This window comes from Gossypium arboreum, chromosome 3 (assembly GCF_025698485.1).
Source record: "Gossypium arboreum isolate Shixiya-1 chromosome 3, ASM2569848v2, whole genome shotgun sequence".
Taxonomy (NCBI): Eukaryota; Viridiplantae; Streptophyta; class Magnoliopsida; order Malvales; family Malvaceae; genus Gossypium; species Gossypium arboreum.
The window spans coordinates 133,733,187-133,758,054 of record NC_069072.1 but is presented as its reverse complement, the minus strand read 5'-3'; the positions used below and the strand labels follow the sequence as shown (position 1 = coordinate 133,758,054).

At 33.9% G+C, this 24,868-nt stretch overlaps 3 protein-coding genes across 4 annotated transcripts; 1 reads left to right on the top strand and 2 right to left on the bottom strand.

Moving 5' to 3' along the window:
• Positions 1 to 24: 24 nt before the first annotated feature.
• On the bottom strand, positions 25 to 1,786 carry LOC108476062 (60S ribosomal protein L14-1-like). The gene is made up of 5 exons (XM_017778129.2): positions 1,636 to 1,786; positions 1,429 to 1,530; positions 564 to 693; positions 361 to 473; positions 25 to 265 (listed from the first exon to the last, which is right to left on the bottom strand). Exons 1-5 carry the CDS (start codon positions 1,636 to 1,638, stop codon positions 209 to 211), a joined length of 405 nt encoding a protein of 134 aa, XP_017633618.1. The 5' UTR covers positions 1,639 to 1,786; the 3' UTR covers positions 25 to 208.
• Positions 1,787 to 2,486: 700 nt separating this feature from the next.
• Positions 2,487 to 6,019, top strand: LOC108476083 (glycolipid transfer protein 1-like). 2 transcript variants are annotated; one of them, XM_017778157.2, is made up of 7 exons: positions 2,487 to 2,636; positions 3,007 to 3,162; positions 3,674 to 3,729; positions 3,965 to 4,095; positions 4,198 to 4,333; positions 4,538 to 4,669; positions 5,764 to 6,019. In XM_017778157.2, the coding sequence occupies exons 2-7, from the start codon at positions 3,045 to 3,047 to the stop codon at positions 5,794 to 5,796; spliced, it is 606 nt and encodes a 201-aa protein (XP_017633646.1). In that variant the 5' UTR covers positions 2,487 to 2,636; positions 3,007 to 3,044; the 3' UTR covers positions 5,797 to 6,019. The 2 variants fall into 2 exon arrangements, with proteins under 2 accessions (XP_017633646.1, XP_017633647.1); XM_017778158.2 differs by having other exon boundaries at positions 2,626 to 2,762.
• A 75-nt stretch (positions 6,020 to 6,094) lies between these two features.
• LOC108476082 (kinesin-like protein KIN-10A) lies at positions 6,095 to 9,696 on the bottom strand. The gene is made up of 5 exons (XM_017778156.2): positions 8,870 to 9,696; positions 8,434 to 8,589; positions 8,126 to 8,344; positions 6,683 to 8,029; positions 6,095 to 6,606 (listed from the first exon to the last, which is right to left on the bottom strand). Exons 1-5 carry the CDS (start codon positions 9,479 to 9,481, stop codon positions 6,316 to 6,318), a joined length of 2,625 nt encoding a protein of 874 aa, XP_017633645.1. The 5' UTR covers positions 9,482 to 9,696; the 3' UTR covers positions 6,095 to 6,315.
• Positions 9,697 to 24,868: the final 15,172 nt, after the last annotated feature.

The window sequence follows — 24,868 nt, the reverse complement described above, 5'->3', positions numbered from 1 at the left end:
TGCAAGGAAAAGAATACTGCAACATGCAACCAAATTAAGCAAGCAATATATAGCAATAAACTCACTACAAAATCTGTCATACAGCAAATAAGGTGTCCTCAAAAGATCTTAATCCTCTGTTTAATAGAAAAACGAAAATCAATCCCAAAAAGAACTCGCGGAACATTGATGAAAAAACTAGCAAAAAATCCCATAATTCAGAATTACTTCAAGATGCATTCTCCTTTTTAAGCTTTGCAAGCTCTTGCCTGACGACTCCAGCCTTCTGCTCAGGTCAAAGTTCCGGAAAAGCATATTTAGATGTTGATAAAATAAATTACAAGAAAACAGGTAAATGTATTAGTGGTGCAACAAACCAACCTTGATCTTAGCTAACATAAGCTTGAACCTATCGAAGTCAGTGAGAGCTGCCCTTCTCTTCTGGACAATCAGCTTTCTACCCCATGAGCTATTCTCCCACTTGTTCTTAACATCTAAGACAATCGCATAAAACTGATTAGAAAGAGAACATTATTTTGAGAAATGACAGTATGACAAATGTGAGTAAAAATTAACATCCTTACCAGCCTTCTCCATGGCTTCAATCAATGTTTTCTTCTTTGGAACTCGGGGAATGTCAATTGTGATATCTGTCAAAGTAAGCCTCTTGAAGTTCATTTGGCCTCTGACCATATCTGGGGCGTCAACAAGAGCCTGGCATACCAATATATAATAAAAAATTCACTTTCGTTTTTTATGCAATTTACCTATCTTACTTTAACTAGACTCATGATTCTATCCTTATGTATGGTCACTAAAACTAGAATGAACCACAATTAGCAAGTTGCACATTAACAAACATGCTCACCTAATCCATTTAAGATTAGATGAATGTTCCCCCGACTCTTTTTTTCTCCTGAAATACCCTTCTACGACCCATATCCGACCCATTAAAGTAGATGTGAATATGCAGTCCTCACACTCACAATAAGCTTACATAATGTTGAACACATACAGATATCCGGCATTCACTCTTGAGTCCGAGCAACATAAGGTTAGAATAGTATTTCTAATAAGTTTCATCAGTACAATACCATGACTTAACATCATGCAGATTCATTTCAATAACATGTTTCAAACTAGATTCCACTCAAACAAGAAATATACAGAAAACCCAGTTTTAATCACACTCTTTAGAATCAAAACAACTAAATTCCACTATAAATTAACAAAATTCATCCATGCACCAAATTTAAACCAATTAAAAACCCTAAAATAAAAAAACTTCAAAACCATGCTACATTGAAATTTATCCTTTTTCCCCTTAAATCATACAACTTCACACTAAACCCATCATACATTTCGTAATTATAAATCCACCATACGCCTAAAACGATAAAAAAAGAAATTAAAATGGTGTTATATTAAATATTAAAAAAAGAGACATACTCTGTTCTGGTCAACAACATCAACGATGACAACCAACTTGCCGTAGTCTTTGCCGTAGTTAACGAGAGCCACCCTCCCGATCTCAACATACCTCTTGAACGGCTAAAAAATAATAAGAAAATTAAAAAAATTAAAAATTCCATATATACACGAATAAAAATCATGAACGATATCCTCCATTTAAGTTTTTTTTTTAAAAAAACTCACCATTTTTTGCTGTGAGTACGTGAGAGTGTAGGAAACTAGAGAGGCGAAAAGGAAATAAAAAAGGAGGTGCGAACTGCGAACTACGGATTTTAGTTAATGGTGGGTTTTATAGGGTGTTTATAACCGTTGGATCTAGGGTTTTTCATTTTTGGGTGATGATGATGAGATTTGGGCTAATCAAATGTCGGATCTCTTTTGCATAGGCTATTTGCTTGAATTTGGGCCTTATTTTTCTCTGTTCTTATTGGGCCAATGAATGTCTTTCCTCATGGGCCGAAGGCCCGCTTTGAATTTTTTTCTCAAGTTTGAGCTAGAGTTTAACTCTACTACTTAAATGATTTGTTTTACAGTTTAAAAATATAAAAAAAAACAATAATTCTATATTAATACTTTCAGCTAGAATTTGAGTTAGACTAAACTAGCTCAAAATAAATAACATTGCTTGTAAAATGAGTTGAGTAATTAAATTAAGTAGGAATGTTATTTGAATTAAATTAGATTGGTTCGATATATTATTATGGATTTAGGAATTAAATTGATTTTTGAGTAAATTGTTCAAAATTAATAAGTAATTGAAAATTGAAACAAAAAATTGACGATTGAATTAATTGAACTATTTTTTAATATTATTTTAATTCTTATATTTTTTATTATATATTTAATTATTATTGTGCTAATAGTAAAACTAATCAAATCGATTATATTAAGAATCATAATCCATCACTGATTCGATTATTTGAACATTACAGGAAAGTCCACTCAAGGATATTTCATATTCGGGTGCCCGACCCAAATACTTGTTCATGGACCATCCGGATCTTAGCTTTGGTGACCTAAGTGAAAACTTCCAATAAGATAAAGACGCGTGTACACTCTGGAACGTGAAGACGTGCAACCGACCAACAAACAGCTGTTTCAGCTTCAGTGTCACTTCAATTCAGTTTCTCTCTCGTCTTCAATATTTCAACCGAATCCAATTCTCAAAGAAAAAAAATCGCCAGGTTCCGTTTTTATTCTTTTATCTGTATTGAATTAGATTCATATACCCACATTTTCAATCGTTTATTTATTGTTTAATTCCTCACAATTCTCCATTTTCCTGAGTTTTAAGTGCAGTAGAGCTCCATGTATTGATCTCTCTGTCTTTTTTTATATATATTGTTTTTGATAGATCTGATAAAAATTGACACTTTTTGATATGATCAATTATGTTTTTTTTGTATGATTTTTGAATTGGGGTTTTGGGTTTTGAGTAAAAAGGTTAAAACTCTAGTGATTTGGAGATATATAAAAGTGGCTGGCTTTTTCTTTGTTGGATAATATTAATGTAGTGAAATTGAATCCTGGTGATTTTAATTTTGATTTTTGCAGTTAAGAGAGAAAAAAAAAGTTGAAATCTTTTTTGAGCAATGGAAGGATCAGTTTTTACTCCATCATTGGAAGGAATGAAGCATATCAAATCTCCAGAAGGGGAAATGCTTAACAAGCCTTTTTTGGATGTCTGCAAGTTGATTTTGCCAGTCCTCGGTTTGTTTTTTTTTATTATACCTTCGGTTATCTTTATGGATTTCTGATTATGGGTTAATTTACTTATGTTAAGCTTGTTAGATTAGTTAACTTTTAACATCTAATTTGAGTTGAATCTTCATGGAAATCTTTCTTCAAGTTTGTTTGTATACCAGTTGACTTTATCGCTGCAAGTTTTTGAGATTTGCAAAGGATAATAAGATTGAAATCATTAGGGTTGTATGCATGATTTGATATCGAAATACTCTTTGATTATAAATCATTTGGTAATAGACAAATGCTTGATGGTTTAGCTGTCAATGTTTTGGTAGGATTGTCTAAGCTTGCATTTCAAACTGGATCCGAGCAGTGTGTCAATGTTTGTGATAGATAGTGAAAGGCTGACATCTTGGGATGTTGAAGGCCTATAATATGCAGGCTATTACTGGCTTTCTTTCTTTATGGATACAATGTTGATACTTGATTTAGAGCAAAAGATTAAAAGCTCTTGCTGTTGCTGTTGCTTTTACAGATAAGTTCGGATCTGCTATGAGCCTTGTGAAGAGTGATGTTGGTGGTAACATATCGGTAAGATGTTTATTCTCGAGTATGCTATTGATGATATTTGCTTATTTTTCCTTGTCCTAGCATGTCTTTTGTTAATTTCATGCAACAACATTGTATGGAATTTCGAGATGGTCATCGTGAGCTACTTTTCCTTTTATATACTTACGTTTGAAGGCATTTTAACGCCATGCAAATCTGTTTAACGAAATAAATTTTATTTTCTAAAATTATTGTCTTTTGTTGATTCTGTTTCCAGAGGTTGGAAAAGAAATATGAAACTGATCCCGCTAAATACAATCACTTGTACAGTATGGTGAAAGAAGAGGTTGATTGTAAAACAGCAACAGATTCATCTAGTTGTACCAATGGTCTTCTCTGGTTGACACGGTACGTAATCTCGCCAATAAACAATAGCAGAAATCAATCTTCGATATGTTTCATTTCCTTGTATTTGGCAATTTGTAATTTTACTATTTTGATGATTTTCAGAGCAATGGATTTCCTCGTAGAATTGTTCCGCAACTTACTTGCACATCCAGATTGGACTATGACTGAATCTTGTACCGACTCCTATGGCAAAACCCTGAAAAAGTTCCATGGCTGGATTGCTAGTTCCGCTTTCACGGTAAATAGTTTTGTTCCCATTTGATTAAGTTTCTTTTGATCGCTTTGTCTCTTTCCTGATAATAACCTATGATATGCAGACATTCGATTATAATCAATACTTAATGTTCTCATTAGCTTTTGATGAATGAATTACTGGGACTTTCTGGATATCTGAATATTGATTTACTTGTCCTACATCACTTATTGAAGTGTTAGAATACAGGTTGCATTGAAGTTGGCTCCAGATAGGAAGAAGTTCATGGAAGTGATATCTGGGACCGGAGATGTTAATGCTGACATGGAGAAATTTTGTTCGACTTTCCCCCCATTTCTTGAGGAGAATCACAAATATCTGGTAAGATTGTAAGCTCAATCAATCAACCGTAATAACCAAGAGGGAGTGAATTGGCTTTTAAAAAAATTGTGGAACCTACGACAAGAAAATAAAACAATGAACACAAATGATTTAGAGTGGTTCAGCCCCAATTGTCTACTCCACTTATTTAGCTTTCCACCTTTAAGGATTTTCCCAAATTCACTAATTTGATTAAGGTTTTAACCTTATAATTCCACTAAGATTTCTATCTCAAAAGAGTAAACAAATAAGCAAACAGTGAAAAATCCTTACAATATTAGAATGTTTGTAAGTTAATCACACCCAATGAAAAACACTTGACTTGGAAAATTCAATGAATGCTCACAGTGTATACAAGAAAAATTTAAGCACAAAAGGTTGGTAAAAGAATTTTTTGATCTTTCTTGATAACTTTTGATCTCTAGTTATTGTAGAAGCTTTGGAAACTGGTATTTATAGTTCTTAATTGATTTTCCTAATTGATTTCCAACTGTTGTGGTTGTTGAAAAATTGAATAGCCATTGGATGTGTAAAAACCAGAGCATTAATGACTCCTGCAATAAAATTGATCGATATTTTGGGGAGGGTATCAATACAAGGGCAATTTTTTCTTTGATTTTCTAAAACGTCGAACTTTAAAACGGTATTGATACTTTTGATTTTTGTTCAATTTTTCAAAACATCAAAGCTTAAATTGGTATTAATACCAAGTCATGGGTATCGATACTTTGAAGAATACTGAAGGTAATGATACTTTTGATTTTTGCTTTCTTTTTTTTTTTTTGAACTTTCACTTATTTGAAAAAATTGTTTATTACTTCGAACAAGTTCCAAAAAAATTTCTAAGTGTTTTGAAAGATATATATTTAAAATTTTATCAAATACGAAAGCATTATCACCTCTTTGAAATAGAAGTATGCAAGATAATGGACCATGAATCAAAGTTCATAATGTCATTTTAATAAAATGAAAAGTTTTCTTCAGTTTTCATCTACCACGGTTCTTTTTCATGTCAAATGTATTGTATATTTTAGTCTATCATAACGATTGCGCATTCTGCAAATCAACTAACCAGATATATTCTATTTATGCAGGCCAAGTTTGGCTTGGATGATATGAAGGCATGATGGAATAAGTTTAATGAGTAGAGGAGAGACTACCTACCTATATTTACTCCCGTGTTCGAACTTCCAGTATCTTGCTTCCGGCTTAAACCTTCGTATTTACTTGAAATAATTAATGACTTTAAACACATACTCTTGAATGCTTAGTTTTTAGTAATTTTTGGTTAAATGTCTTGACCCTTGAATGATATTATTGAAATTATGTTCAGTTCTTCTCCCTAGTTAATTTTATCTTCTCACCCATATTCTTAGAAAATTTTAGGAAGCTATGGGAAATAATTGGATAAAAAGAGAGATCAAGTTCAGTTAAGTCCAATGAATGAATCTTCTTGACAGTTTCAAGTTATAAGAAACTTAAGGAAGCTAAAAAGAAAAAGACATTGGAAATTGAGTTTAAATCCATAACCAGAAGATGACACACTTAATGATATTACACATTGATATTATACACAATGGAAGAGTCTATGTTACTCACGCTGCACTTGAGATTTCAACTGAACAAAAAACAGGCAAATATCGATCCTACCGTCTTCGAGCAGTGATAAAGGGAGTGGAACTGAGATGAGGTGATAGCTTAGGTGATAAATCATCACCTTGGTTTGACAAGCGAGTGCTTGTGGTGAGTGGAAGCTTGTTTTCCAGAGGAGTCAATGGTAGTGGAGTCAATTGTAGTGGACTCAAGGGGAGATGATTAGTTATCTGCAGACCCTTTGCTGGCCTTAAGCAAGCCAGATGCCCATTGTTGCATATTGGCAGTTTACTTGCCTTAACAATGGCTTCATTCTCTTTTGGCACAGGCGCCCCAGTCGGATCCTGCACATGCCAAAGTATGAGTACTTTTAAAGATCAGAGACGGTATATTATGAATTGAGTTCTAAGAATGACTTACCCCAAGCACTAGAAAAGTGAATGCTTGATTATCTGCACCGAGATAGATATCGATCAACTTCCGGAGATCCGCGAGTGTTGCATCCTTTATAACCTTCAATGTTGTGATAAACTTTCCAGGATTTTCCTTAGATGCTTCCCATTTCACATAAACATCAATCTGACCATCAGTGCAGTCAGTAGAGGGGTTTTGGTTCTCCTTTAAGGATGCTGCCATTAAAGCACCTGAGTTTTCCTTGTTCAAACTTTTCACAACAGAATCATTATCTGAAGCTACCATAACCGAGGACCAATGAGGATCAATGGTTTCAGTAATGGCTGCTTTTGCAGGTGTTGGAGTTCTGATTTGTTGAGAAAGCTCTCTTTGGTTCCCACAAAGTGTAAAGATGTTTTGGATTCTTAGAAGTCTCGAAGAGTCTGTTTCAGAATCCAACCGTTCAGGTGTCGATTTGAAATCTTTCTCGTTCGAGCATACCCTTTTTTCCTCTATTATCACCTTCTCCACTTCATTCTCCTCTTCTGTCTCTTCTTCTTCATATACAGTGGTTAGGCCTAGTTTTGCACCAAACTGTGGGGCAAAGCCATCATGTTTTGCAGACCAAGGATCGGCTTGATTCACAGCTTTGTCCATTTGTTTCACATCATGAACAAATGGTTCAGGATCAGTCATGTCCAGCTCCATCGACATAACCATCCCTGGAACCTCATCACCATAAATCCCAACTAGCCTTTTAGCAAAACTGCTTCCATCCAACTCATTGGTTGATCCATTCTCCTCAACATTACCATCCCTCGAACTGCATAACTCGAATTCAATCTCTTGCAACCGCTTTCTTAGCATCTCGACTTCTTCTTGCTGTTGCAGGATTCTTTCCTCCATTCTTCTCCTTTCCATTTCAACAAACTCCTCAGCCATTCGCCTACATTCATCCAGTTTCTTCTCCAACTCAAGTTTTAACATCTGGGTTCGTTCATTTACCTTCGAGTTGATTTCATCTTCAGTCGCACCAGAACCCGAACCCTTCACTTCCAGAAGGGATCGAAGCGCTGCAACTTCTTCCTCTTTCTTCACAAGCGCTTTATGTGCCTCATTTCTCTCTCTTTCTCTCTGCTTGTTCTCCATCTGTAGTTTATTTATGAACTGGTCCATTGCTGCAAGCCTGGATCCTAAATTAACAGCTGATGCAGAATCATCATTTTTGTCCTTCAATGGTGTATGAGGCCCCCTTACAATACACTTTGCTTTTGCTCCATATTCAAGGGTGCAAATTGTCTTATGCATCTCTTTAGGATCTGGACTAGCACAAAGTATCATTAAAATCTTTGACTGATCATCCTCAAATGAATCCTGGGGAAACAAACAAAAAAAAAAAAAACATTATGAACCTATGCTACTTGGACTCAGGAATGTGCTGGAAACGGGTTTTGGACACTAGTAATTTACCTGGAGCAACATTGTCAACTTACTATCTCTGAAAGGCACATGAGAATCTCCATTTGCAATGGATTCAACAACTCTTTTAAGTGCTATGTTTCCCTGGTTTATCTTTGCAGTCTGCATTTTTGCCTCAAATCCAACTTGACCAGCTTGATCAATATTTTCAGAACCTGCCATGTCCACAAGCATAAGCCTTCCTCCAACAGTTGGAACATCAAGAATTATCTGTGAAGATTTTAAACAAATGTTTTTAAAAAAAGGATCATCTGCAAGACCACCAAATAATTCTTTTTAAAAAGTAGTAAAATTGATACCATGCAGTGACTTCTAGAACTTCTATCATTACAGAGTGTACTTTTAACAATTCTTCTCTTCTCTACTTTCTGAATCTCTTTTGAAATCTTTCCAGCTTCACTTCCTGAGAGGAAAGTAGCATTCTTTGCTTTCTTTCCCATTACTTCCAGTTTCACCTGTGGTATACAATTCACACCATTAATAACACTAACAAGCTAGGAAGCCCGGACAAGAACACGCAATACGGAAATTTCTAAAAAAAAAATTAGGACACAGATAGGCTGAGACCATTCATGACATGAATTAAGTTTAGCTTATAGCATCTCAATGTCATTTTCATTGAACCAGATAATGAAGCTGTTTCATTGAATAATCAACTTAAATCTTATATGAACCCTGCAAAATGTGAACTAAAAGACCAATAATGAACAACAAATTTAAACACAAAAAACTTACCTTAGATCCATTGCCTTTAGGCCATCCAATTCCAAAACCACCTCCACCATTACTAGACAAAAGATCATAAATTTCCTCATTATAAATCTCCAAAACAGTAACTTGAACAAAAGTTCCTCCACTGTCATCTTCCCCAACATCTCCCAATATATCTTTCAAAGACCTATAAACTATCCCAGGCTGCTTCAAACACCCAAACATCGTATGACTCTTCCCGGCACCGGTAGGTCCGTACATCATAATCGTACACTTAGCTCCCATTTTAACCCCATTGATCCTCGACTGAACAAACTTTTTATAAAAAGTATCAAGATCCTCTTCTTCTGAGGAAGAAATCCCATCCAGGGTAAAATCCCGATACCCAATATCAGCCCTCACACGGAGAGTCTTGTTATCGGGATTTATATGGAGATAGGAGATGGGGTTTTTGTCTTTTTGCTCACCGGGGTAGTTCCTTATCCTGCCGATCACTTCCACGGGGTGTTCCCCCGGTGGGTGTTGTTCAATTGCTGGGTTGTTTCTTGTTGAAGTGAAGTTGAGACGGTGTTTGGATTGAGGTGTTCTCATCTGGGTTTGGTTTAGTTTCGAAGAAGAAGATGGCGTTGGAGCCATTGTTTTTTACTGTGTTTTAGTTCTTCAAGATGATGATGATGATACGGAAGAAAGAAACGAAAATGGAGATTTTTTTTTTTTTTTTTGAGTTGTTCAAGATTATGATTGTTCTTGAAAGAAGGAAAAAGGAAAATGAAAGTAGAAAAGGGGAGGGTTTCGAGTGGCAGTTTCGAAATTAAAAGTACGAAAATAGCCGTTACAGTCAACGGCTATTTTTCTTTTAATAGGTGGTGAAGTTTAAAATGCCCGACCGTTTGGTACTTGATGATAGAGTGGGGTTACTTGCTGGGCCGGGTTTAAGGTTCGGATCTGATTGGATCCATCTAAATGTCTCATTTTATTGTTTTCATAAATAATTTCATATTGTTTATACATTTTATAATTAAGTTTAATTTTTTTCTTTAAAATAATTTAATTTAATTTCGGATAAAACCAAACCGGCTTGAAATAAAAAAAATATTACCTTAACCAGCCCAAAACAAGTTAGGTCAAGTGGAACACTTTACTTGTGAATAGACTTAATCAGCTCAAAACAAGTTAGGTCAAGTGGAACACTTTACTCGTGAATAGATCTACTTTTTTTTTTTAAGGATCTTTTTATATGAATAACCATTTTATAAATTAGTAATTAAATTAAAAAAATGTCAATTATTCTCTTTATTTGTTTGTTTTTATTTTTTTATTTTTGAAAAAAAAATTAGATTAAACTATATTAAATAAACCCCAAAACAAAATCCTAACAAAACAAAAGAGAATAGGCTAAAAACTAGCCTTAATCCAAAAGCATCTATGCAGGAAAAGAAATGTAAAAAAAAAAAAAACTCGGTCCAATTCGAAAATGGATTGTCACTCATTTCAAGCTTTTCTAGAAAGCTCATTAATCCTTTGTTGTTGGTTATAGTTCTTCAAAGCTCACGATCAGTCTTCTCCAATATCACCATCTATTGTTCTTAATCTTCAGAAATCCTAACACTCTTCAATTAAATTTTTAATTTTTAGATACAACTTAACAATGCATAATTAAATTTTTTAATCCAACTTATAAAATTAATAAAATTTCACTATATGTGCATCTATTTTGTATTTGTAATTGTACTGATATTCCTACTTTGAGTCTTATAAGTTTTGTCTTGGTATCACCTTAAGAGAGACATTCTTTGCTCGTAAAACTAATACAACTTTCGATGGAAACGGGGAAAAAACCTGAACACAAGAAAACGCTTTTTTATTATTGAAGACTTATCAATTACCTAACAAACAACATTTCAAAATTTTTTTCGAAAAATTGGCCCCTCAATAGTAATAATTTTATTATTTAATTTAAATTTGAATCAAGTGATATTATCTAACTAGATTTAATTATTGTTGGGCGAATTGCAATATTCTTATAATTTGGGTATATTTATATAAAAATTTATTTTTTTGTGAACTAATAAACAAGTAAGCAAAGTGGACTTTGACTGTAGTTTTCACCATTTTTGTAAATGCCCATACATTATGATATTATTAAAAATGGGATGATTATTATTAATTATATTGACAGTGAAACTAAAAAAAAAATTATACGGGAAGTTGTCATTTGTCCCTTTTTAATGGGCGTTTTACCTAAAAATATTTTTTTTAAAGTTAATTACGGAAATGAGAAGATTTTTTGGTTATTTACCGGACTAGGTCATTTTTCTCGAAAACGCGTTTACTTCAGCGCGCTTTTAGAGTACGTGTCAGCAAAACGCTTCCCTGGGAGAGCGCTTTTGTCCACGTCAGCAAAAAATGCTTCTTGAAGGGTGCGCTTTGCTGATGTGGACAAAAACGCTCCCCCAGGAAAGCGTTTTGCCCTGTAATGGTAAAAAATATGACCGTTGGCTTTCAACGGTAAAAAAAAAAAACTATAAAAAGGCCCCCCAAAATCATTTTTTCACACAAATCTCTCACAATTTCTATTATTCTCACAAAATTCCTTTACTTTCATTTATTTTTCACACAATTCTCTCATAATTCTCAACATTCTTTCAATATTCCCTTCAAAAATCTATCAAATTTCATTGAAATTTTCTCAAAATTCTATCAAATTTCTATCAATTTTATTTGTTTAAATTTTTTTTGAATTTAATTTTTTTAAATAAAAAAATCCGATCTGTTAGCAATGGCCGAAAAATTAATCCGTCTCGATAATAAGCACATCTCAGTTGAACAAATGACAATGGTAAGTGATAATTTTAAATTTTCAATACTATTCAATATTTTCTTAATTTATGCAAATTTAATTAAATTTGCAATACTATTTGATGTTTTTTCATTTATGCAATTATAATTAAAATTTCAATATTGCTTGATTTTTTTCATTTATGATGTTTGCATTAATTAATTTATGCAATTTTATTTAATATTTGTTTTATAGATTTTATAATAGTCTGTAGATCAGGTATTGCAATGCTACATCCGTAATATGCCTAGTCCTCCATCGCCGTTGATCGAGAATTACTTGCGGGAAGCGGGATTTTGGCACGTGGCCACGATAGGTCGGGGGTGTAAGTTGGACCCGAAACTAATCAGTGCGTTGGTAGAGAGGTGGAGACCCGAGATGCACACTTTTCATCTTCCATGCGAAGAGTGTACTATCACTTTGGAAGACGTGCATTTGCAATTGGGATTGCCGGTGGATGGGTACGCAGTCACCGGGTCTGCATCATCTACTGATTGGGGAGCCGTATGCTACGAGCTTTTGGGTGCTATACCGGTAATATTAACGGAGGTCGGATCGAGATGGGCTGGTTTCGAAACACATTCCTGGAGTTGTATAATGATTCGACTGAACTCAAAAGAATACGATATGCTCGTGTATACATTCTTGGGATGATTGGAGGTTATCTGATGCCAGACTTGTCACGAAACCTCGTACATCTAAGATGGCTGTTGAAACTCGTAGATTTTAGAGCAGCCGACGAATTGAGTTGGGGTCTGCCGTGTTGGCAACATTGTACAAAGAAATGTGCGGGGCGACGCAACCGAACAAAGCCAAAATAGGAGGTTGCCTATCACTACTGCAATCATGGGCACGGTTTCACTTTCCATTTTTACGTCCTCGAATAGACCACCCATATATATTTCCACTCATAAAGAGGTAAATTTTATATTAGATTTTACAATTATTACGTAGATTTAGAATAAAATTGTATCCTAAAAATTTATTTAGTTAGGTGGAACCATTCGGTGAGTTATGTCGAAATACCTACCTCTCTCGAAGATATACGGCTTGTATTAGACCAACGATCGGAAGCACAAGTAAGTATTAAATAAAATATATATACATAATAAAACAGTCGTTTCGTATTTAGTATTTAGTATTATGTATTATGTATTATGTATATAAATAATATTTTTATCATGTTCATATAGTTTCAATAAACACCATACGAGGATCCAGCAATTCGGGCAGTAATTCCGGATGAATTCTTTCAAAATCCAAACGCTTGGTATGTGAAGGTCGCATTGGTGAACTATGATACCGTGGAGATGCACCAGTCAGATAGAGTATTGAGGCAATTTGGATTCAGACAACTGATTCTCATGGCACTTGAGGTGTTTGATGATGAGCACAAAGTCGACTTACGGCAACTGCATACTGATTGGCCGAGATTTTGGTCACACTATATTGAAATGTGGGAAAATTGGTATGATTATATATCAACTTGAGAACCGATCATCGTTCCAGAGTTAGCGTGCGTACCGAAATACATGCCATAGTGTAGGATCCATGGCAAGCCATATTTATTGTCGGAAGAGGAGAGACGATGAAAAATTCGTACACAAAGGGAATGACGAGGGCCTTTAAATCGAAGAAGAAGGGACGATGACGCAGGCCCATCAACAGCGCCCACACAATCACCATGCCCAACAGTTCAACCAACGACACCCACATCACAACCTTTTCAGATTACGCGAAGTGCGTATCTTAGCCCTTATATGTATCCTAACCCTTATATGTTTCCCTTTTCTAGTCCTATGACAGGTTGGAATGTATGGCCTGGTTCATCTCTGTTCCCAATTACTTTGAGTCAACTACCGATCTATAGGCCATCATCGCATGAGTGATCACATGAGGTGCCATCGGGGAGCTCTTCTTTCTACCAATCCCCATCACCTTACGGGATTCAAACACCTTCGCCATTTGTGATACAAACACCGCCGCAATCATTATTCTATCAAGGTGGGTCACTCTCCCAACACCCACAACCAGATTCCCTACCGGAGCAACCACAACCCCCGCCGGAAGCTGGTGAAATGAGGAATCCAGCACGGACCCGTCGACAACCCCCATATGGCACTGATTCTGACCACCACGGATATTGATTTTTTTAATATATTTGTACAAACTTTTTTATATTGTTTCATTTAATAAAATAAAAGTTCTTTTGAATAAAACAATTGTAATACAACATAGTTTCATTTAATAAAATATAAATAATACAATATAGTTTTTTACGACAACTACCAACTATTTCGATTTGGACATGATCTACTTGTATGGCCTGGGTTCCTACACCATTCGCACAACTTCTGTTGATTGGTTGTTTCTCGGATATCCATATTAGTACGTATTCTAGTCGAGCAAGGTCGATCCTTTGGTTTGCGACGCAATTCTCTATCTGGTAACAGCTTAAACGGAGCAAGCGATACAGGCGGCCAATTACGTTCATCTGGGACAGGTGGGAATACGTGTCTTCACACGTTGTACATGGTTTCTAGTTTGTACATTTCGTCGACATAGCTCATGAGATCTAGACGGAGATTCTGACAAGCTGCAATTACATGAGCTATGGATAACGAAGTGCGTCAAACCTCCCACAGTCGCAAGTCCTATTTCTCAAGTGTACACGATATTGCCCGCCAATAATACCTTCGTGTGGTCTGTCAAACTCAATCACATGAAACCATAGGTTGTCTCAATCGTGACAGACTGTGTGCATGATGTTCGCCTGCGCCTTCGCCTTGTTAATTTCTTGCAATACATTTGCGCACCATAAATGGCCTCCCTGCATTTGGCCTTGATAAGTTACTGCTTGCTTTGGAAATAGTCCCGCTAAACGAAAATATGTCTCTCACAGAATCGATGTTATCGGTAAATGACGCATTTCTTTTAGAATAGAATTTATGCATTTAGCCAAGTTCGAGGTCATTTGACCATATCGTAGGCCGCCGTCGTATGCTTGTGTCTATTTTTCAAAAGGTATCTTACAGAGGTAGTTTGCGCCTTCTTCGTTAACTGAACGTAAAACCGCCAACATCTCATGAAAACGGTCCTTACTTATCTCATATCCTGCCAATATAAGATGATAGCTAAAATTACATACCACTCTTCCATTTAGAATAAAAAGAAATTATATTAGTAGAGATTAAATACCCATGTTGGTCACTTGCCGTTATTCATTTTTAGATCGATATTACCCGTAATAGTTGGATGCAACATGCCTTAGGCAATACCGAGAGTGTGTGTGATGCCACAGGCTTCCCTGTCGCTTAATTGCGAATAGTATTCTGGTGCCCTGATCCGATATGATGCAGATATTAGGTTGGGGGCAGACATGCCTCCTTAACCTAGAAAGAAAGAAATCTCAGTCATCAGCTGACTCTCCCGGTGTTATTGCAAACGTAATTGAAAGGATTCTTCCACTGTCATCCTGTGTCACAGCTAACAATAGTCGATGGGTATATCTACTGTACATAAAGGTACAGTCAATTTGTACCAATGGCTTGCAATATAGAAATGCGTCTTAGCATTACTTAAAGCTCCAGAACAAACGCTTAAATACTTGGCATCCACGGAGTAATCGATCGTTGTAGTATGCAGGTTCCGTTTCAAGGTCTATTACGCAACCTGGGACATATCTCTCCAGCACCTGACACCACTGCCACACTTCATTATATGAAGTGTCCCACCCACCATGCATCTTTTCCAACGCCTTTTGCTTAGCTATCCAAGCCTTGTGATAAGAGGGTATGTACCTCAACTGGCTATGAATATTGGCAATTAAGACCGGCACTGAAGTTCTGGGATCTGCCTTCACCGTCGGTAGTATTGAGGTAGCTAACATAACTGAATCCATCTTGGGATAATCTTGTGAAACACCTGTCAACGAAGTACATTAAATAATGCAACATTACGTAATAACAATATTATTCAAAAACCCTAGAAATTTAGTGATACTGTACCGGTAACATATGTATGTGGACCTTTGTACTTTTTAATCTCCCACAAGCCTGTCTTTTTCCTCAACGAGGCCATGATTTTCCATGAACATGTACCATCTTGCACTGCAAACTTGGCCTCAAACTTATTGGATTTGGATTTAACCACTTTGTAGTTAACCCCGTTCATGATACTATGTTGTTTTGATGCACCAAGAAAACTATCTTTATTGGAAAACTCCTTACCAACTTCCAATTCACCCGAATCCAATGAGGAACTTGTACGGTCCTTCTGTGTGGTAGATCTTGAAACTCCAACACATCATCTTGAGATACATCGACATTATGCATGTGGGCTGGAGGTGAGTACACCCTGAATCGTAGATCTTCTTCTTCTTCATCTAAACCCCCTTCAACATCTTCAGGTACGGTTGAAACAGGCTCCGGTTTAGAAAATAATGCAACTTCTGCACCATCAGGCCCGGGCTCTCGAGGTGGATCCACATCAAACTCATCATCTAACCCACCATCATCTGCAACGAAAGAGTTCCCCTCACCGGTGGACGTCGTAGGGAGTACATCATCCCTTCTTATGGACATTTCATAACATCTCCAATCAGATGTGGATTGCCAACCGCTAGAAGTTGATGTCATTCCCCAGTATGTATTTCCAGCATCAAACATCGACCCACTGAGGTGCATATCCCATCCACTAACGGAGTGTCGTGCAAGGGTTGGGTATTCCATATTGCTACTAAACACGGGTGCTTTTGTGTTTTGCCATCCACTAACGGAGTGTCGGGCAGGGGTCGTGTATTGCTCTCGACCGGTAGTAAATGTTGAAGCTGCAATGCATCATTTGGCGATGAAAATTGTACATATAACTCAACATAGAGTGATCCGCTAGCAAGACGAGTCAGCACCATTACCTCCAAGCTACTAGCGCATTTGATGTCGAATGAGTCATATGTCACATTATCAAGTGATACAAAAAATCGATACTTAATAGACAAAACTTTCATTGGCGTCGTTCTGAAGATTTTACGCCTAATTCTTTTACGAAATTCTGTCAAATCTATGTTCTGGTTAAAAACCAATCTCGCTGTGTTCTCCGATAAAAAACAACACCGTTTTCAGTGTTACAGACCTCACCATCATAGTAAATAACAGCACTAATACGTTTACTCATCTTCAATTTCTTTTCTTCTTAGCCTCTCTAATTTTTTTTTTTGCTGTAAGTTATGCAACCTGAGAATAAAATTTGGCTCATTTGTAGGCTCATTTTTCTGCGAACTACTGTAGCAAAAGAGCATCCACGTGGGAGCTTTTTTCAGAATTTTTTACCGACAGTACATCCTGCTTGAAGCGTTTTCGACACTATTTGTTCAGAAATGTCTACTCAGGCTCATTTTCCTGCGAACTACTATAGCAAAAGAGCGTCCACGTGGGAGTTTTTTTAGAACTTTTAGGGTTTAGGGTTTAGGGTTTAAGGTTTAACGTGAAACCTTTTTTTAGAACTTTTGCCAACAGTGCATCCTGCTTAAAGCGTTTTTGACACTATTTGTTCAGAAACATTGACTCAGGCTCATTTTTCTACCAACTACTGCAGCAAAAGAGCGTCCACGTTGAAGCTTTTTTCAGAACTTTTGCCGACAGTGCATCCTGCTTGAAGCATTTTTGACACTATCTGTTCAGAAACGTCTACTCAGATTTATTTTTCTACGAACTACTGTAGCAAAAGAGCGTCCACGTGGGAGTTTTTTCCAGAAATTTTCTGACACTGCATCCTGCTTGAAGCGTTTTCGACACTATTTGTTCAGAAATGTCTACTCAAAATTATTCTTGCAGAAACCCTAAACCTTAAACCCTAAAAAATTATATTGTTTATATGTGTTTTTTTTCTAATACCCTAAACACAAATTTATTTAAAAACACTAAACCCTAATTTAATCAATTAACCATAAACCCTAAATTCTAATTTAGTATTTAAAATTAATATTTAATTTAATAAATTAACCCTAAAACCTTAAACCTTAATTCAATTATTTTTTTCTCGAAACCCTAAACTTAGCATAGTGCTAGTATGTATGTATGCTGCAATCATGTTATCTTTGAGAATTTCTTTTTCGTGTATGTATATTGGAAATTAATAATTAAAAAAATCAGAAATGAGCTTGTTACAAGGTAAAAGAAACTTGGCCGATGGATCAAAAATAAAATGATCTAAGCCATTGATAAGGGGAAAAAACCTAACGCTGAAGTAATCGAATTACCAAGTTGTTGTTTACACGTTAAGAATTATTTAAGGGTTTTTTACAAAAATATTATAAGAAATAAAATATTAAAATAGTATGTTTAAACGATTATGTATCAATTAACCCTAATTTAATCAATTAACCCTAAATCCTTAAACTCTAATTTAGTATTTAGTATTTAAAATTAGTTAATTTAAACCCCAAATCAATTAATTTTTTTATAACCCCTATAAACCCTAAAAACCTAAAACATAAAAACCATAACCCTAAATTATAAAAAACATTAACCCTAAAAACCCTAACGTAAAAATGGGCAAAACGCTTCCCTAGGGGAGCATTTTTGTCCACGTCAGCAAAGCGCGCCCTCCAGGAAGCTTTTTCTTTGACATGGACAAAAGCTCTCCCCCAAGGAAGCGTTTTGCTGACACGTACTCTGAAAGCGTACTAACGTGGACGCGTTTTCGGGGAAAATGGCCTAGTCCGGTAAATAACCAAAAAATCAGCTCATTTCCGTAATTAACTTTAAAAAAGGGTATTTTTCAGTAAAACGCCCCTTTTTTAATTAGTTTTTTATTTGTTAATATTTTTTTTCGCTTGTGAAAGTTTTTTTTAGAAATTGCATTGCGAGTGTGCAAAACAATTTTGTATTGTTAAAAATTTATTACCATGTTTTTTTACTTTTAAAATTAAAAATAAAATAAAATTGCAACTTAAAATCAGCTTCAACACTTTATTTATTCAATTTTAAATTTAGAAATATAATTGATTTAAAAAACATGATTTTAAAATATATAAAACACAAAACTATAAAATCCATAAAAAGACATAGTTTTAAAAATAAATAAAATGTAAAATCTATTAAAAATTTAATGAGTGCTAAATTTATGATAACTTGCTAATCATCTAGCTTTTTTTTTCATTAGGTCATATAAATGGTTTAAATTATAAGATCATGTTACATTCATTGTATAGGTGAAAGAAAAAAACCAAATTTAAAAGTTGATCGAATGCAAGATGTTACATTTATTGCTAAAACAACTCAAAACAAACATTTAAATAATCATTGAAGTAAAAATTCATAAACAACAATGAGTAAACCATGGCAATTACAATTAAATGGCTATACAAGCACTACAGCAGAACAGGCTTTTAGCAGCACTTTTAGCGGCGTTTGAACCAAAAATGCCGCAAAAGTTGTACATTGGTGGCGCTAGTAAGAAAACGCCGCAAAAGATTAGAGCTATAACAATGTTTATGACAAAAACGCCGCAAAAGGTCAATCATTATCGGCGTTTATGAAACAAACGCCGCAATAGATAGAGAATTAGCGGCGCTTTTTAGAAAACGCCGCTAAAAAACAAACATTAGCGGTGTTTTCCGAAAATGCCACTAAAGATCAAGCCTTAGCTGCGTTTTTCGAAAAGCGCCGCAAAAAAAGTTGACTAAAACGACGTCGCCCTTTGTTGAGAAGATCGATCTTTAGCGGCGCTTTTTGAAAAACGCCGTTAAAAATCAAGCATTAGCGACGCTTTCCGAAAAACACAGCTAAAGATCGAGCATTAGCGGCGCCTTTTAAAAAATGCCGCTAAAGATTAGTATTAGCGGCATTTTTCAAAAAACGCCGCAAAAAAGTTGAGCTTTAGTGGCATTAACGGCGCTTTTTAGAAAACGCCACAAAAAAGTTGACCAAAACGGCATCGTTTTATTGAGCTTTAGTGGCATTAGCGGTGTTTTCTAAAAAACACCGTAAAAAATTGACCAAAATGGCATCGTTTTATTGAGCTTTAGTGGCATTAGCAGCGCTTTCGGAAAACACCGTAAAAGGATAAGCATTAGCGGCGTTTTTTGAAAAACGCCGCAAAAGAATCATTTTATTTTAGGATTTAAAGTTTAATGTCTATGGTTTGGGGTTTTAAGGTTTATGATATAATGTTTTATTATCTTGTGATTAGAGTTTTGAGTTTATGGTTTATAGTTTAGGGTTTATTATTTTATGGTTATGGTCTTAGTATTGTTCATGGTTTTAAGGGTTAGGCTATTAGGGTTTAAGGGTTAGAGTTTTTGTTAAAATGACAAAAAATTAATTTATTTTAGAGTTTAGATAAGCAATAAAATTCCTTTTTAATTACCTTTGTCCCTTGTAATATATATATTTAGGGTTTAGGGTGTATGTTGGCCTAAGATTTAAGGTTTATGATTTAGGATTTGGGGTTTAGGGTTTGGGGTGTGAGGTTTATGGTTTAATTTTTAGGGTTTGAGGATAAATATGGTGAATTACGTAACTTGTGTATCTTGGATTTTTTATAATATAAATCTAAATAAGATAAATATAAATTATTATTTTAAAATATATATATATCAAGATAGGTTAAATCCCAAAAGCATACATGAACAACGGTTTAGTGTGCAATTGTATGCATGAACTTTAATTTGATCCAATTCTTGTAAATTATTAACACAATTATTGATATATATATCAAGATAGGTTAAATCCCAAAAGCATACATGAACAACGGTTTAGTGTGCAATAGTTTAGTGTTTATGGGATAGGGGTTAGAGGTTTAAGGTTTAGATTAATTAATGTTTTTTAATTTATATATTAAACGATTTCTTATATAATTGTAAAAGAGATAATATTAATTTGAATAAATTAAAATTAAAATTATAGTTTAAATTATTTAAGAGATAATAGATAAACTTTATATATATTAAATGGTTTAAGATTTAATCTAAAAATATTTTGATATACTAAAACAATTCAATTCAAATTAATTCCTCTACACTTAATTTATTTAAGTGAAATTTAAACTTAAAATTTTAAAGTTATCATGCAATGTAACAAATAAAAATGAAATATAAAAACTATGAGATTAGTGGCGTTTCTTAAAAACGCCGCAAAAAAGTAAAATAGTATAACGAAAACGGCATCGTTTTAATTGGAGATTTAGGGGATTAGCGAGCAAAAAACATAGTACTTTAAGGAAAACGGCGTCGGTTTCATATATTTCAAGAGTAATATGGGTTTGAATCATAGTTGTAGTAATTTTATTTAAAAAGGCAAATTATGCTATTATCCCATGTACTATATGTAAAATGTGTATTTAGTCCTTATATTTTAATTTGATTAGTTTTAGTCCCTGTATTTTTCAAATAGATCAATTTTATCTTTTGTACTTTTCAAAATTTAAAATTTTTAGTCATGATCACTCAAATGATAGCAATTATATATGTTTGGTTAAATTATGCTATTAGTCTTGGTATTGTGCGTAAAGTTGTAGGTTGAGTTCATGTTATCCGATTAGATCATTCTTGGTCCTTATACTTTTCAAATTTTAAAATTTTAATTCTGATACAAATGACAACCGTTAAATTCGTAACTGGCTTTTTGTGAGTAATATGTTTGTTACATTAGATTTTAGAAATAGTAAAACTTAATGAATTTTGTCGAAACCATCTTTCAAAAATTTTAAATTTAATGAAAAAATGGGAAATCGACTTTTTGAAAATAAAACATAGAGTCGCCACCGACCTTTTTGTTTTGGTGTGATCGGATCACCTAAGAATTTGGTTATTTTAATAAAACATTTTTGTTTACTAAAACAATGATTTTGGTCTACGAACTTTTGAGAAAACGGGTTCGGGAGTCGGTTACGCATGAGGAAGGATTAGCACCCTCACTACGCCCAAAATTGGTATCAAATCGATTAAATACTGTCCTTATGTCTAAGATTTAAAAATGTTTTGAAATGTGGTTCCTTTTTTATAACATTTGAATAACCCGAGTTGGTCATCAAAATCCTCTTGTTTCAGAGGAATATAGCATCACATCCAGTACGATAGGACATGATCCTTTATACCCTTGAAAACATGATAAATTTTGACTTCCAAAAATTTATAAGTTGAAAATTACAAAAGGATGCCCGATTATTTAGTTCAACGTAAAACCGAAACCCAGCACAGTAGGGCACGATTCCTCGAATTTTTAAACATCGAGTATTGCCTTATTTTTAGAATTTTTAAGAAACATGAGTGAAATTTTAAAGGGGATATTCTATTATTTTGAACCAATGGGAAATCGCAAGCCAGCACGATAGGGCACGATTCCCCGAATTGCCAAACATCGAACATCACCTTCGTTTTATAGAATCTTTAAAGACATGGGTGAAATTCCAAAAGAATATTTGATTGTTTTGAACGAACGGGAAATCGCAACCTAGCACGATAGGGCACGATTCCTGAATTGCCAAACATCGAGTATTACCTTCGTTTTAAAGAGTTTTTAGAAAACATGAATGAAATTTCAAAGGGACATTCGATTATTTTGAGCAAACGAGAAATTGTAACCCAGCACGTTAGGGCACGATTCTGAGAATTGCCAAATATCGAACATCGCCTTCGTTTTAAAGGATTTTTAGAAAACATGAATGATTATAAAACTAGTTTAAAGCGCATTAATGTGTTTTGAAATAAGACGAAATTAATCATAAAAATTTGGATTTTACAAAACCACATTTCATATACCAAATGGAAAACAATGATAGGAGATAATGTACACACATAAGATACAATCAATTAACGAACTAACAATTAAGTATAACTAACCTAAAAATATAATCCGATTACAATCATGCATGGGAAATAATTGATATCATAATACAATGACGAAAATAATAATATAACAATTCAACACAACCAAAACAATACACACAATAATATGCCACAATAATATACATAGCATGATATAAAATAATCAATGCAAGATGTAGAAAAACAACGTAGCAATTAGAAGCTAATGTGCCATAACGATTTTGAAATAATAACAAATAAATGGACACATAATATATAGGTTGACAAATTTGTATAAAAACTAGGAATAGATATATAATTTTTGAAATGGATATTATAGAATAAAAGTTTGAATCAAATTATGGTAAAATATTTTAGACACAAATTCATTTAAAAGTTGACAAAGTACATGCTAATTTAAATAATATATAATACAAAAGAATAATAAAGATACATGACAAGACATAATACACAAAATAGATTTATAAAACATATGTACATGTAAATTTATTGTAAAAAAATCATGAGATTAATAATAATATATATAAATTTTAAGTTAGTCTAAAATTATATACATACCCTTATATCAAAATATTTAAATAAGAGGCTATATAAAACACAAAAGTAATATAATATAAAGAAATATTCAAGAATAATAATTTTATAATTACAAAGATGAAGTTTCTAAAATTGTTTCATATATACATAATTATTAAAATATATGTTATGGAATAAATATTTTTAATCAATAGCATACAAAATATTGAAGAATATTAGCTTAAAATTGACAATTTTCATAAAAAAATTTAAATTATGTACCAAATATGAAAAGATTAAAAATGTATAATAAAATATAATCTTAGAAATATAATAAATTTACAAATCATATATATATATATATACATAAATAACTTTAGAAGTAATTATTTGTAAAAACATGGAAATGCACACAAGGTTAAATTATTTTTACTACATGTGTATAAATATGTATAAAAGTATTTAAAGATATTAGAATTATATGATATAAAGAGGAAATTCAAACAATAATTTTATAATCACAAAAATGAATTTTAAAATAATGACTTAGCTATTAAAACAAGTGCATGTACAAATATACATAAAATATTTAAATGAGATGTTATACTAAATGCATAAATAATATAATAAAAGAACTCCAAAATAATTATCCAATTAAAAACAAAGCAAAATTATTAAAATAAATCAACACCTAAAAAATATTAAACGAATTTAAAGTAGTAATTTATATCAATAAAAACTCAATTATAATTGAATAAAATTTAAAGGGATAATTTGTAAATAAAATAGAGTATTAAAATATAAAAAAAGGACTAGCACGCCGCGAATGCGAATGCTCAGGGACCAAATCTGGAAATATTCTGGATTCCAAAATGCTGCATAAAAGCATGGGCTAAACTGATATGATTTCTTAATCCAGATGCCATTTAAAAAAACAACTAAAGTACAAATAGGGCCTAATTCAACATCAAGGTGAACGAGAGGGGTCAGCGTGCAAATCTTCCAATTTAAGCAAACACACATGAATTTGGCCTGCTAAACGGTCAACATGCAGGCCTTTACCCCTTGGAACGGCACAATTTTCTAAACCTGATATTAAAACCCCCATTTCCATTTATTTGCCTTTCGAAAAAGCTATTAATCTTTAAGCTCCCCTTTTTAAAAAAAAAAAAAAAAACCCTTAATCTGCTCTGTTAGGGTTGGTTCAGCACACTGCCGCCAAACCACCATCAGTTCGATGGCCGATGGCGCGAAATACCAGACTCTGCCGACGGGGGTCGTAACCACGAAGATCTGGTAAGTCACTTCTTTCCCTTTCTTTTTTTTTTTTAAAAAAATCTTCAAATCTTATTTCACTCTTTTAAAAAAAAAGAGCAAAACTTCAAAGTGAAACGTTCGACCCTCGCCCGAATCTCCTTATTTTCGAGATACTTGGGTGTTCATTGCTGTTGTTTCAGATGTTTCTTTCTTTTATACAAAAAAAAAAAGCAAGCAAATGAGGAGAGAAACAAAAGAATAAACCGACTTGAAAAATCACCTATTGATTTGTGATTTCTGCCTTTTCTATTTCTTTGTTGTATGTGAGTTCGTAACCGTTTACAAGGATTGAAATCTCGGCTTTATAGCCGAAAAGGAAAGAAAGGAAAAATCAAAATCAAAAAAAAAAAATACAATGTTTCTCTTTGTTTGTATTTGCTGCTATTGCTTGTTTGTTTTTTGCAGTGCAGGTGTCTTGGCACTCGAGTACTGGGTCAGTGTTGGCGTGGCGTGGTTGCTGGATCAGACAGAGCGCGTCTGCTACTGGAGGCTTTGCTATGGCAACGTAGACCTTAGGGTTTCTGCC